Here is a 14,660-nt window from a genome sequence, read left to right as displayed (position 1 = left end):
AACAAGGTTCGCGCGTTAATCTTTTATGTATTAGTATTGGACATCATTATCATAGATTATCTAGCTTTTATTATCATAGATAACTTGACAACAATTATTCTAATAGTAATTATATTATTACTGTCGTTGTTATAATTATTACAATAGTAATTATACTACCATACTGTTATTATTATTATTGTTATATTATTTATATTATTATATGTTATTATTATACTATTTATTAAGTACATATTATTGTGTCTGTGCAAAAACACAGAGTGAGATATCTTCTGCCCTAAATCTTTCAGATATCTAAATCTCTGCTTTTTATTTGAGCAACAAAACAGTATATTGTTTTCAACATGTTTTCACACACAGTGTGAACTAGCTGTTACATTAGATGATACATGGAGCGATAACATTTTAAACACAGGGGAATATATCTAAAATAAGAGGTATACCCCCCTGTGTTTGAAATGTTATCGCTCTATGTATCATCTAATGTAATAGCTAGTTCACACTTTGCGAGTGAAAACATGTTGAAAGTAATATACTACATTGTTGCTCAAACGCAAATAAAAAGCACATTTTTAAATTATTTTTAATACAAAATTAATATCAGTATAAAATATAATAGTATAAGGGCTAACGAGCCTGACTAAATGTCCTTGTCATTTATAAACTTTGATAGGTGTGCAAAGTAACAAATTATAATTAAACATAACAATTAAACATAATATAAAAATAAAACCAAACGTTTCGACCTTTAATATTCCTCAGTGTTCTCAGTGTTTTCCTCAGTGGTTATATAAATAAATTATACAAATAAAAACGAGTTAAATCTGACGTTATCGTACACAATATTCACGCTTGGTAGGAAATTGAAAAGAATCGATGAATAACTAATAAACGAGTTATTAATGAGAATATTCGCAACATAATATGTAAAATGTAGTCGTTAGAAAAACAACATTGGAACGAATCTGCGTTGATCCAGTGAGTAGTCGGTTGTCCAAACTTTTTTAAAATTAACAAGTCGAGATAGATGAGTCTCCAGGATAAAAATTGTGTACATGAGGCTGATATAGCAGAAGAATGATGTCAGAAAAAATTGTGTGCGTATCTAGTTAGTGATACAGCACAAGTTTTAACTCGTTTGTATACTTTATTTGTATAACCACTGAGAAGGTCCATATTAAAGATCGAAACGTTTGGTTTTTATATTATGTTTTGTTAATTTGCACACTTATCAAAGTTTATAATTGACAAGGACTTGCAGTCAGGCTCGTTAGCCCTTATATTATTTCATATTAATATTATATCTTTGAACCGATTGCGTTTCTTTTAATACAAAATTAATATTTTTTTACATACACTAAATTAAAGTTTAAAACATTGAGCTATCTTTATTCAATTTGTCTCGGAGAATAATTTTAATTACAAGTTAATAACGGTATAAACCCATATTATTGCAAATGTATAATAAGATCAACATTATTGAAGAACAGTTATGAACCAAATAAAGAGAAATAACGTCTTGCTGTGTAAAAAAAATTAAAGTAGGTATGAAAGATTTATAAGAATAAGAGATAGCGCGTACCTTATCACAAACTCGTTGAGAATCTGTATTACTCCCAGCATAGAATATTCCCATAGGAATGTGCGAAAAATGGTCTTCAACAGACTCGGACTGCGTTTCCATTTTTTCGAATTTTCCAACTCGATGTTCCATCGTCTGCAAGTACATACCATTGCGTTATTATAATTTCTACGCTTTTTTAAAAGGGCGATGCAAAAGGAAGATGAGCCTGCGTACATCTTCCTTTTTTTCTTTCTTTTTATTTTTTCTCTTTTTTGTGACATAATTTCAATACTCACTTTTCTAATCGATCTCCGAGCAGCTTCGCTCGGTCGGCTTTCCGATCTCATATAAGTCTTCTACTTCTAAAACCTTACTTGTATCCCTGTTCTGAATATCTTAATGGTCCACCTGTTTCAAGGGTCAATATGTGAAAATTAGATATTCGCTTACCAAGTAGTGTTAGATTGCAGATAACAAAAACACGGCAAAACTGGGAATGGGGAAAAGAGATTAGAAACAACTTCGTGCGAAATGTTTCGCGGCATGATAATGCGCTTTCGTTATATTAGTTTCGCGAGATACAGCGTCATATTTGAAGACAAGGTAAATTTGTTTGAAGATAAAGAGTGATATGAGGTAAAAAGACAAGTCAATTTTACGTGCCCAGCAGCACGTACAATCATTTACATCACATTTTGAAATGTCATTATACGATTCGGCTGCTTCTTACATCTAAATGCTTATTAACGCAACAAACCCTTGAAAAGTTCAATATACAAACATTTAAACATGCGAATATATTTACAGTATTTACTAAATCTTATTTAAAAATTATTACAAACATTATTATTATTATTATTATTATTATTACTATATTTAGAATTTTTTAAATACCTGAAATTTTTCTCAAGTGTATCATATAATATATAACTTTTTCGGAATATATGCAATAACAAAAAAGGAAAATGTATAATAATTCAAAAAAATAATTGTAGTCAAAGACGTCGAACTTTAGTCTGTTTTGATATATATAATCCAGTTATCCGTAAATCTAATGATCGGAAACAAATCTTTAGATATTTTATTATTCAACGTTTGAAGGCATTTAAGCGTTTAGATACCTTCAGACTTCGCGAAGACCCCGAGGAATCTCGCCGTACGAAAATCTGACGATCCGGAAGTCGTGTGAACTCACCACCAAAGCAACACCGACACGATGTTCGCCTTTTCCCGCGGATTCGGCTTCGATTTGATATTCGTTGAATCCATCGGTCCTCATACGCATTAACTCGTGAACTGCCAATTTCACGGTTGAAAAACGACCAATTCATTAACTACGTCAAGAGACAATATGTATAAATTAGCTATACGCTTACCAAGGTTAACTTATCGGGTTAACTAATCAACAATTATACGCTCGGGCATTTTTAAATTGAATAATCGCTCCTTAGATTTTACCTTCAAGATACGAGTATTTTTGCTGCGAGCAATAAACTAAAAATAATGGAAAAAAGTTAGAAGACGTAATAAAAAAATAAGTAAAGTAAGAGAAAGATACTGTCACGTATCGTAAATATTTTAGTCAACATATTTATGTATTGATAAACAATCGCGATTATAAAGAGCGGTTTAAACGATACTTACAACTTGCCACGAGTCACAATACGCACTATGCAAATCCGATTAACGCGTGTGTCAAGAAGAAATGGCAACAAATTTTCTCGATACATTTAATAGCGTTTGTAATGATCGTGAATAACGTAGGGTTCGCAGTTAATTTTTACGCGTGTGATTCAAATAACGGACATGATCATCACGTGTGTACAGCCATGGACATATCGTTGCAACACTTATTTTTTAATAGGTTTCGAAATGCACTGATATTTTGCAAGTGCGAACCACGATTAGTGTACTGTCTCTAGACTAAAGATAATTCACTATCGTGGTTCGCACTTGCAAAATATTAGTTACCTATAAAATATATATTACATATAATAAATATATACTAAAAACCTATGAAAAAAAGTGTCGCAACCGATATGTCCACGACTGTACATAGATCGCACCATCAATGAAACGAGAATATCTTCGGATGTGCATGGTATATATTGTACACTTTACAGCGTAAGAATTATGCCGTAATAATATATATTTAAATGTATTATTAAAAGAAGAGAACGTGCAATTAAGCTATAACTTATTAATAGTTAACGACGCTTATAATGACGATCTAAGATAGTGCGAGAGTTAAAATTATATGAGCATGATTTATGTTTCTTCATTTCTTCACTGAAGGTTACTGAAGAATATACCGGTATAATACTATCGTCACTATCTCAAACATTTTATCTACTGTACATAGAACACAGCTCGCTGGAATTAATCTAGAAGCAAGAACATTAACGCAAGTAACCGAGTAGAAATCCGCAGAAGGACGACAGCGGCACACGTGTATGTACTATGTATATATATATGTATACATATATGTTTGTCAAGCTGAGCTGAGAGTTAGATTCATCATTAAAACATCATTAAAAGAAAGAGTAATTGCAATGACGGTCACGCACCAGGCGCGTAGAATAGTAACGGAATTATATAATTCGGTCTTAATTGAACTGCGGCTCGCAGAATCGTTCACGAGGCATGTCGCGGAATCATTCAGCGGGCAGAGAACCGTAATCAAGCGGACCCTGTCGCGCGCTCTCTCGGGAATCCACCCGCGGAAATCGCCCGCAAACTTGATCGCAATTTAAAAAATTCGCAGGTGTCACGGCGATTGCAATAAATGGATATAACTGAAAAATGGATACTCAGGCTATTCCTGATACAGACGATTAAAATTTACGATCATCGTGAATGTCCGATCTGAGAAAATTGAGATTTGTGTAGCATTAAAAACCTGTTTATATGTCGCTGTATGCATATAATAACTGGTCCCCTTTATGAATCATTACTCCGCGATTCATAGAGAAGAAATCTGCCGCATTACAACAAGAAATGACAGAAACTACTTTTGGCAGACTCAATCAGAGATCGAGGATTGATCGAAGGACTGATTCGTCGCGTCATTTTCAAGTACCATAGATTTTGTTCGACCGGTCGAATTCCCCGTTTAAGCTGTATGCTGATGTTACTCATTTGATCCTTTCTTCTTTCAACAAACGTGACCGGGAGTTTTCACCTTGCTCCTGCTCACAAATTCATCACGCACAAGTTCGCATGCATACACACGTACGCAGGCAATGCAGCAACGAGGAAAACGACTAATCGCGACGACGTCCGCGCGGACACTGAGCCAGCATTGAGCGTCGCGCCGTTCTCATTAAGTACATCACGTGGCAATCGTCGTCAAGCGCTCGGGCCGACGAGCTGGGGGATGCCTAACAATCGCGACTGAAAAATCTGTTAATTCAGATCGTAGACTGCGCCTATTCCAGTATTATAGTTCAGTGCTGGATGCACACAGGACACGCTTGCCGCGTGGCGGAAGGCATGGCAAGAAGAAAGGTTTTCCTATCCCGAGATCTAGCCACATTTCATTAAAAATTACTACTCATCACTAATAAGATGAGTAATGATATTACTATTATAATGACACCACCGCGAATTTAATACTGTATTTCTACACTGCTATAGTCACAAGTGGTGGCACTATTCACAGTGGATGGGCGATTTTTTCAAAAATCGATTTTTTTAATCGATCTAGATCGGAGACTTAAAAATTGATTCGCTAAAAAATCGACTGTCAAAGAATCGATTCATTAAAGATCGATTTTTTAATATAATTTACAAAATATTTAATATATTATTTAATATAACTAGCACGCTTCTACATACGCGTGCTTCGTGCGCGTTATTTAGCTGCACTTTTTACTTTTTATTATTACTTACAACTACACATCAACTTCAATGCACGCAACTGTCAAGATATGCAATGATAGCCGCTCACGAAGCACAGCGAGACAATTAATCAACATCACGGAATAGATTCAACAAATTTCGAGATTTTTCAATAATTTGACTTTGACTTAACATGCCTTTTTTAGATAGACACTTATACAATTTTTTATAATAACAACATATTTACTCAAAGTGTAGGTATATGCATCGTACAAAGGTTTCTTAATATTTAGAATTGTAATAATATAATTAAAACCTTATTAGACAAAAAATTCAATGCAAAATAAAGTTTTAAATTACAATTAATTGTATATTGTTAGGTACACAAAAACACTATTACCTATAATAGTGTAAAATTTAATTTTAAATTTTATTTCACATTTCGAACAAAAAATAAAATTTTATATCATTTATGTAATAATTTCAGTCTTCCAAATAGTGCGGTTTATCTATATTCTTCTAACATTCTGTTCGTAATTGAATAAGAGAAAGCAATCGATTGACATGTGCAGTAATATTATTCAGGGATTGAAAGATTTTATAGAAAAAGAATCGTTATTACAATTTATTTTTTTTTTTATATACTTCGCGGTACTTTGGTTAATCGTTTACATTTCATACGGCGCGAGCGCCGTATGTATATGTGCGCGTACTTTCATCTTAAAGTTACTGTACATAATATTCAACAGTTTACTGTAAACAATAGTGTCGTAAATATTTTATAATACAGCGCAACAAATGCGTAATTGACCGCAAAGAGATGGAGTTTCACGCATGACGAGCATCAAATGAAGTAACTGTGTAAAGATGATTCTAAAGCTATCGAATACCTAAAAGTGATCGTTTACAAAAAGATGTATATCTTTAAGATGTATACTCGTAAATTTACAAGTAAAGCTTGCCTCAAGCATAATTCTATAATTAGATATAATATATCAACGAGGTATATATGTATGCCGTCGTAACATTACTCTGTACGTTACGTCACTAATATATAATACACTTTAATAGTATATTATATATTATTAATAGTAACAATACTAGTAAAATTAAGTGTTAGCAAAAATATGCTATATTACTTACATTTACTATACTATATTGAATACACTATATTACTATATACATATACTACACTATATTACGTACACTATGTCACGTATTATACTTTATTGACATTGCCTGCTATAATATATATATATATATATATATATATATATATTTTATATTTTATTTTAACAGATAATGTACATATTTGCATTAATAAATGCAGTATACAAAAGTACTGAGTTCTCCTCTCTGCATATATGCCTATATTATAACAAGAATTAAGTATAATAAGTAAAACTCAAATAATCATATCATTAAGTATTTGAGTTGAGTTGGAGTATTCGTTTGTACGTTAATTAATATATTCGGATTAATATATTCATACTGAGTGAACTATACTAATCCATCATTATAAAAATAGTCGTCGTCAGATTTTTATTGGAAAGAAAAGAGGAAAGCAATATAAAAATCAGTTTCATTACTATTTATAAATATATATATATATATATATATATATATAAGATGAAAATTTATATATATAATTATATGTAATTAATTTATATATATAAATAAAATATAAATTAAAAATTTATATATATATATAATATATATAAATAAATATAAATGAAACTTCATATATAAATTATACTTTTTAGATTTATATATAATTTTAATCTATTTTATATAAAATTTACTTGGTAAAGATTGTATTACCAATTTAATCACTAAGATTCTTTATAACTCTTATAAGATCCTTATAACTCAAAACGTATGACGAATATTGGTAGAGATCACAGCAAACTTACTGTGCGTAAATATCGTCTTAGGTACAACTTCGTGTTCATGATAAACCGCGTTTCATCTCACTGATAATCTTCGATCGGCGTCTACGCATTCGCTTTATCACAAAAACTAGGTATATCCATAATTTCTATAGTACGCAAAAATATGGAGTAGAAAAATATAACAGTATTGCGGATCTTAACTTGTGGCAAAAAGTTGTACTAGACATTACGGCGAAATCGGGGAATAATCTCCCGGCAGCGATCTTATCAAAAATGATACAAAAATATTATCTTTAGATAATACAAAAATATTTCTTCAGACACATGTTACGCACACAACATCACAGCGTTGTGATACTTAACGAAAATATCCTGTCTACGACGTACGTCCCGAGGAAAGACATACAACAATACGTTTCTCTGATCTTATAGAAACGTATAACATTCGTTTTCACGCGCCATGCACGATCTATATGTCTTTTTCTTTTTCGCCATAAGTATACTGGGCACATTAACGCTTTTACTTTGAAAAATCTAGCTAACGAGAAATTATTATATCAAAATTCATCAACACTTCGTCATGTTCCCCCGTACTTGTTTACGTAGGCTTGCTTTGCCACCTTGACCAGTTGATCGTACATACCTGGGCCGGTCTCCTTCACTAACGAAGTAAACTGACTATAACTGTTTTTCAGTAATATGTGAGGATGGTCGTATTCCTGCAAAATAATTAGCATTGACATAATAATTAAATAATTATATTTATTTTTTCTTGATATCAAAATATAAATCGCAATTCTGCGTATGTATGTACATGCTACGTTAAAAATCATAATAACGCCTAGGTAATAAAAAAATTCTTTTACTTGTAAAAGATTTTTCATTTTTTAATTTATAAAAATTTCCAAAGAAATTAACTTTAACTTTTTTAGATATAAATTTTCTTCGGAAAGAAATCTTAGAATATTCAGAATTCATGAAAAGATTTAGGCTTTCTCAGCATTTTTTTAAAAGTGTTCAAATTCGTAAAAAAATCTGAGAAATTTTCTAAAAATTACGCAAAAAATTTTAAAATGTTTCTCTAGGATAAATAAGTAAATAAATCCTTTCATATGAAACAAAATAGCATCAAGCACTTTACAAAAAATATGAACGAAATCATACAAAACTTCAAGAAACAAAACGTTTGTTTAAAATCCAAACTCTTGTGCTCTCAAATGTCCGAATCTTAAAAATCCTTACTAGAGTTCAAAATTGCAAACTCCCAGATTGTCATACATGTAATAGAAAATGCGTCTTTTAAGAAAATTGTACTTACAGCCAAACGACCCTTATCCATCACCAGAACCTTGTCACTGTCCATTATAGTATTCAGGCGATGCGCCACTGTGAGCATCGTGCACGTCGCGAATTTCTTCCTAATAGTCCGTTGAATTAACGCATCGGTATGCGGATCCACATTTGCAGTTGCCTCGTCCAGCATCAGTATACGATTGTTTCTCAGGATGGCTCTCGCTAAGCATACCAACTGTCTCTGTCCAACGCTGTAATTACTGCCTCTGTCAAACACGCGACTTTCCAAGCCGTTTCCGACAGTAACCGCTTCCTTCAGCTCAACCTGGAATATATATTACAGAAAAAATTATCGAATAGTATAAAATGTTCGTAGTTATTCAATAATCTTACAGGACTGTCCATGTGACTTGAAGTTAGATGGTACACGGATTAAGAATCCCGGATCATGGAATTTTATTCGAATTTTTGGAACTTGGAATTTTAAGATAAATCTTTGGAGCTAAAATGTCGGAATTGTAGGATCTTTTGACGTTACAGCATTACGTTTCGATTAAGCACAGGTCTATTTTTTTAATTAGAAATTATTCGAACCTCTTCAAGTGCCTCCCACAAATCCGTGTCAGGAAATTCGTTGAAAGGATCTAGATTACGTCTCAGAGTACCTGAGAACAAAACAGGATCCTGAGGGATGATGGATATTTTACGTCGCAAATCCTCCAAGGCTATCAAACCCGTGTCCGCGCCGTCAATCTCGATGATTCCCTCCACCTTTGCCAATCGGAACAATGCTGCTATGAGCGACGATTTCCCGGCGCCTGTTCTTCCGACAATTCCAACCTGCGTGACGGTATCATTATTTTTAGAATATCCGAATACTTTTCCCAAATTATTTTTTATACACATCTGTATATTAATATATATAATTTTCTTCCTTTACGTCATTTGGATAAAACTCTTTAACTTCTCAAAATAAAATAAAATAAAATTTAAAAATACTCTTAATTTCTATCAATTTTCCTCAAATTTTTATCATTCTTTACTTTATTTACTTTACTTACTTAATTTTCTAACGATCAATAAAAATTTATCTTTGAAAAAAGTCAGGAAGAATTTTCGACTATCTCAAGTTCCGAATAAAATTAAAGTTCTTTAATCTTTTAATAAATAATTTTAAAATAATAATTAGATAAAATTTTTCCATCTTCTTTCTACTCATCTGTTTCTACAAAAATTTCTTCGCAAAACTCGTACCTTCTCCCCTGGATAAATCACTATACTCAGGCCCTTGAGGACAGGCGGATCTTCGTCCGCATAGCGCATATAAACGTTTCTAAACTTGATACAACCCTCGTCGGGCCAGGTTTTGGGAACGTTAGACGGCAACGCCAGATTCTTATCCTTCTTTTTCACATAGGCCCCCCGGTCTTTTAGATTCGGTTCTGCCGGGAGTTGAATGTATTCGAGTACACGTTCCACCGCCATCATTTGGTTCGCTACCTCCGCACTTTGTCGCATTCCCCACTGAATTATCCCGGTCATAGCCATTGCCTGAGTGATGGCCAAACCGACTTCGCCACCGGAAAATGCTGAAAGATTCCCAACATACACAATCCCATTTAATTCTATTTTTATTCATTCAGTCAGATATAGATTGAAATTGCTTATCAATGTTCCATTTTATAAAATATATATTTATTTATGCATAATTTTAGCAATAAATAATTTTTTTTCTTCAACTCTTTTAAGCACATTAAATTATTTAATAATTTTAAGTATTACGAGTATTTAAAAAATCTTTAGATATAATTATTTATTTGTTATATAATCTTCAAAAAACATATTTTTCATTTAAAAATTAATACTGATATTTCGTGTCCTTTTTTTTAAATACATATCTAAAAGTGAGAATTGTTCGTAGAGAAAAATTAGGAGAAACTTGTGGAAAAGTTGATGCTTACAGCTACTGAACAAGAAGCTAAAAGTGACGATTGAAGTAAAGATAAAACAGAACATGTCCAGAGAGAATCCAAATGCTGTGCTGGTCACAATATACATATAAATGGTAGACGTGTGAACATCTTGCATCTTGTCAAATTCATGTTTGAGTATGTCTTGGGCGCAATATGCTCTGATAGTTGTCAAACCGTTCAACGTGGCGTTCAAGTGAGTGAATACTGGCGAGCGTGCTGAAACACAAAAGAAGCATCCTCGGTAAAGAAACCTTCTCTTCAGGAAATATTTATGCCAACTAAAAAAACACTATAAATTTCAAATAATTAATCAAATAATAATGGGAAAAAAAATTAAAAATACAAAATGAGAAAATGAGATTTTAAAATAAATAAGTAATAAGAAAGATATCGAAAATAAGAATAAAGTATACAGAAAATAATAAATTTTTAATTTTATATTATTTGGAAAGTATTGTTTTATATGCATATAATATTAAACAGCAAATAATAAGTATATCATGTGTACAAATATATTCAATATTATATATACAACAAAATTATATATATATATATATATGTGTGTGTGTGTGTGTGTGTGTGTGTGTGTGTGTGTGTGTGTAATCAAAATTTTGATAAATTCTGAAATCTAAATAAGGAAGGCAGACATACAAATTCCCTCCAGTCGCTTGATGTTCTTGCTGGTCTTGAGGTAGACCCTCCGGATCCAGTAAAATAGCAAACTGATGGGCACGACGGGCGCCAAGAAGATGGGATTTACCACGCAGGTTACTATTAGTGATCCTAACATCAGCATGTTCATCTGACCGGCGTCCAGAATCGCTTTAGGCAATAATTCGTCGATCGCGCCCATGTCTTTGGAGAATCGATTGAGTATTCTGCCACTCGGATTAGTGTCGAAAAATCGCATTCCTGTACGAATTAATGCGCTGAACATCATATCGTGTAAACGTTGGCTGCATGTTATGCACGTTTTGTAGAAGACCAACGATCTGGTGATGCCAACAAAAAAGATGGCCAGCACAATGCCAGTGTAGATGTAGACATATTTCATCGCCGATTCGTCTTCAAGGGTAATGTGCTCGTGTATGTTTGTTGCGTTCATGTAAACGTCATCCGTCTGATTCATTCTAAACTCCTTGGCTTTGTAGTTTTCCGCTTCCACAAAATTGATTCTGAAGAAAAGAAAATTATTGAACGATAAAGGAAACAATTAAAAATAGTATAAGGTGCTTCAAATATCTTTGCTAATTTAATATTAAATGCTTGTATTAAATACGCGAGTGTATAAAAGTTAATATAATAGACACAGATTTAAGAAAACTGAGTCAATCTCTAATAAAAATTTTTCTTAGAATTTTTCATACAATTCTTCAGCATTTTCACGTAAATTTTCTAATTTCCATACAATTTTAATTATTATTATTAGAAAATTTCTCAGATTTTTTACACAAATTAGAACACCTTATAAAACCACTGAGAAAAAGGTTACTGCTTTCCAAAAATCTTTCATATATATAAATTCTGAAATATTCTAAGATTTCGATCGTTTTATAATTTCTGAAGAAGGGTTACAAAGTCTAAAAAAGTTTAAGATATTTTTTCAAAAACTTTATAAATTAAAGATATTTTTAAAAATATATTATAATATATTATAAAAATTTTTTCACCAAGATATTAAAAGATAAAAAAAGATAATATAATAATTATTTAAATGTTACAGTAAATATTTCTTCAATCAATTAAACAGTTTCCGATAATGTAGGCATTGATACTCACAAGAAAGGCACGAAGTAATCATTAAGACTGACGATGAATTGCGTGATGATGAACAGAAGTAAAACGGTACCAGCCATGTATAAGTTGGCACCAATTTTGAAGAACTTGATAAATATAGGACCCTTAACTATGCCGCGCGACGTTGTCTCGAGACCGCCGTTCAATGTTTCGGGATCTTCGTCTTCGTCTTCGTCGTCGGTACCGCCGGTACTAGCTTCTGGAGTTCGACTCTGTTAAAGAAATTTTATCCTCATAATGTTAACATTCTTATCTTCAATCAAATTTATTTTCCTTTTCATTTAAATATTATTATTAATATTAAATACAAGAACTGTAAAAGATCAGGTTTAATTTTTTTATTATATTTATATATTTTATATATTCAAATTGCTCTAAAAACAATATTTAGAAAATAAAAATTATATTTTGCAAAACTCTTTTCTTATTCATTGTTGTTTTGTATTTATAGTTTCACTTACTCTGGTACTCGAGGAGGAAAACTGTCGTCGTAAGTTTATACTCTTTTCTAAGGACGAGTCGTCAATCGCTTCATTGTCCGCTGCTATAAGTATTCCGTATTCAGGTCGATATTCCAATAAATCTTGATAATGCGAAAAGTACTTCATTCTTCCCTGCTCGAGCAGTATAATGGCGTCCACTCCCTTTATGTACTGCAGCTGGTGCGTCGCCAAGATTCTCGTTTTACCGGCCAGGTATCTCTGAATGCACTCTTGAAATAGATGCTTGCTGACATGTGCATCCACCTGGAATTTCAAACAAAAAATGCTTCATCAGAATTCACGTTCGAAATGCAAAATTCCGCATCGTTATTGTTCATCAAACTCGAATTGCACAAATTATACATCACCCTTGAAAGAATGAATCAGAGTAAATTATTGGCTCGTTCAATTACCCACCGCGCTCAAAGGATCATCCAGCAAATAGATGTCCGACTGCCTGTACAAGGACCTGGCCAAGTTGATCCTGGCCTTTTGACCGCCGGACAGCGAGCTGCCCCGCTCACCCACCATAGTCAGATCGCCCTGCGGAAACTGCTTGAAGTCGCGCAACAGGGCGCAAGCCTTGACCACCTTCTGGTACCGTTGGCGATCGTAAGGTTGTCCGAAGAGTATATTCTGTCGAACAGTGGCACCGAAGACCCAGGCTTCCTGGCCGGCGTAGCTCACGCTGCCGTTGACCTTCACCTGTCCTCCCGCCAGGCTGATCTCTCCCAGAATCGCGGACAGAAACGAGCTTTTGCCGCTGCCCACCATGCCGATTACCGCGTACAGCTTACCCTTTTCTATTTCCAGATTCAGATTCTCCAGAGTGTTCTCTGACTGTTTCTCTTCCCACTTGGCAGTAACGTTAATCATGTTAATGGCCCAGTTGTTCGTATCATAAACGGATTTTTTCTCTGTAAGTAGTAAAATTTTGTTTCAAGTTAGGTTTCTTGATAGTAAATGTTAAAAAAGGAACTGGAAATATTCAAGCAACACAAAATATCTTACAAGACTTTAAAAAATTTTTTTAAACATCTCTAGAAACTCCAAAGATCTTTATAAGATATCATAAAAATTAATTTTGTTTTAATGTCTTTAAAATATTATTTTGTTAAGGTAATTACTGCTTTTTTCTTCAAATTGTATGTCTATGATAATGAATGTTAAATTTGAAATATATCCTTTAAAGATTTTATATTTACGTCGTCTAAATATGTATATAACATATGTATAAAACATAAATTATGTTTCTTTCTAAAATTCTTTGACTTTTGAATCATTACCTCCAATAAAATTCGCGTCGTTCTTCAATAAGTCGCTGGCAACAATCATCAGACCGTTAGGCTTTCTGTGATCGCTATTCTCATCCGGGACCTCTCTACATGATTGATCCAACTGAGTCTCCACGTCGTCGTCGTCGATGTAGGGCAGATCTGATTTGGAGACTCGCTTCACATCCGAATTGATATTGGCGTAGGATGCCTTGGAGACGATGACGTTGCTGCCCTGGAACTCGTCGAACATGAGGAAGCCCTGGAGCCTGCGTATGGCTACCATACACTCGGCCAACTCGGCGAAACCGCGGACGAACATGCCGGTCATGGTGTGCGCGAGGATGTTGAAGTAGGACGAGATGACGAAGACCTTGTCGGCGGTCATATCAGGACCGAACGCCAGCATGGCGACGAGGGTGCAGTAGAGCGCCATCCGGGTTGTGAAGAGATTGAAGGTCATGTAGATGCCGCGGATGTACGAACTCTTGGTGACCACTCGAAGTTCGAGCTTACGCGCCAGCTCGACCATGGCGCAGAACGGT

General features: G+C 33.5%; 2 protein-coding genes across 2 annotated transcripts in view; both read right to left on the bottom strand.

The window, feature by feature from the left end:
- The window catches only part of LOC105457746 (multidrug resistance-associated protein 4-like), a gene marked incomplete at its 3' end in the record, with an annotated part of 12,276 nt that extends 7,425 nt beyond the window's left edge, over window positions 1-4,851 (bottom strand). The window contains 6 exon segments of the mRNA XM_011702582.1: window positions 1,577-1,717; window positions 1,861-1,906; window positions 1,909-1,936; window positions 1,939-1,972; window positions 2,760-2,898; window positions 4,644-4,851. Coding sequence (XP_011700884.1) covers window positions 1,577-1,717; window positions 1,861-1,906; window positions 1,909-1,936; window positions 1,939-1,972; window positions 2,760-2,833 — 323 coding nt within the window.
- A 2,290-nt stretch (window positions 4,852-7,141) lies between these two features.
- The window catches only part of LOC105457745 (multidrug resistance-associated protein 4-like), an 8,749-nt gene continuing 1,230 nt past the window's right edge, over window positions 7,142-14,660 (bottom strand). Inside the window, exons 3-12 of the mRNA XM_011702581.1 lie at window positions 14,128-14,654; window positions 13,259-13,758; window positions 12,821-13,105; window positions 12,342-12,571; window positions 11,214-11,737; window positions 10,551-10,778; window positions 9,844-10,178; window positions 9,184-9,429; window positions 8,615-8,914; window positions 7,142-8,015 (exon numbers count right to left, since the gene is read on the bottom strand). Of these exons, the coding sequence (XP_011700883.1) occupies window positions 7,875-8,015; window positions 8,615-8,914; window positions 9,184-9,429; window positions 9,844-10,178; window positions 10,551-10,778; window positions 11,214-11,737; window positions 12,342-12,571; window positions 12,821-13,105; window positions 13,259-13,758; window positions 14,128-14,654 (3,316 nt within the window). The 3' untranslated portion in view covers window positions 7,142-7,874. The remainder of the gene's footprint in view (window positions 8,016-8,614; window positions 8,915-9,183; window positions 9,430-9,843; window positions 10,179-10,550; window positions 10,779-11,213; window positions 11,738-12,341; window positions 12,572-12,820; window positions 13,106-13,258; window positions 13,759-14,127; window positions 14,655-14,660) is intronic.

This window comes from Wasmannia auropunctata, unplaced genomic scaffold, assembly GCF_000956235.1.
Source record: "Wasmannia auropunctata unplaced genomic scaffold, wasmannia.A_1.0 LD335081.1, whole genome shotgun sequence".
Lineage (NCBI taxonomy): Eukaryota > Metazoa > Arthropoda > Insecta > Hymenoptera > Formicidae > Wasmannia > Wasmannia auropunctata.
Note: the sequence above shows the minus strand (reverse complement) of the source record. Positions and strands in the feature narration are given on the sequence as shown.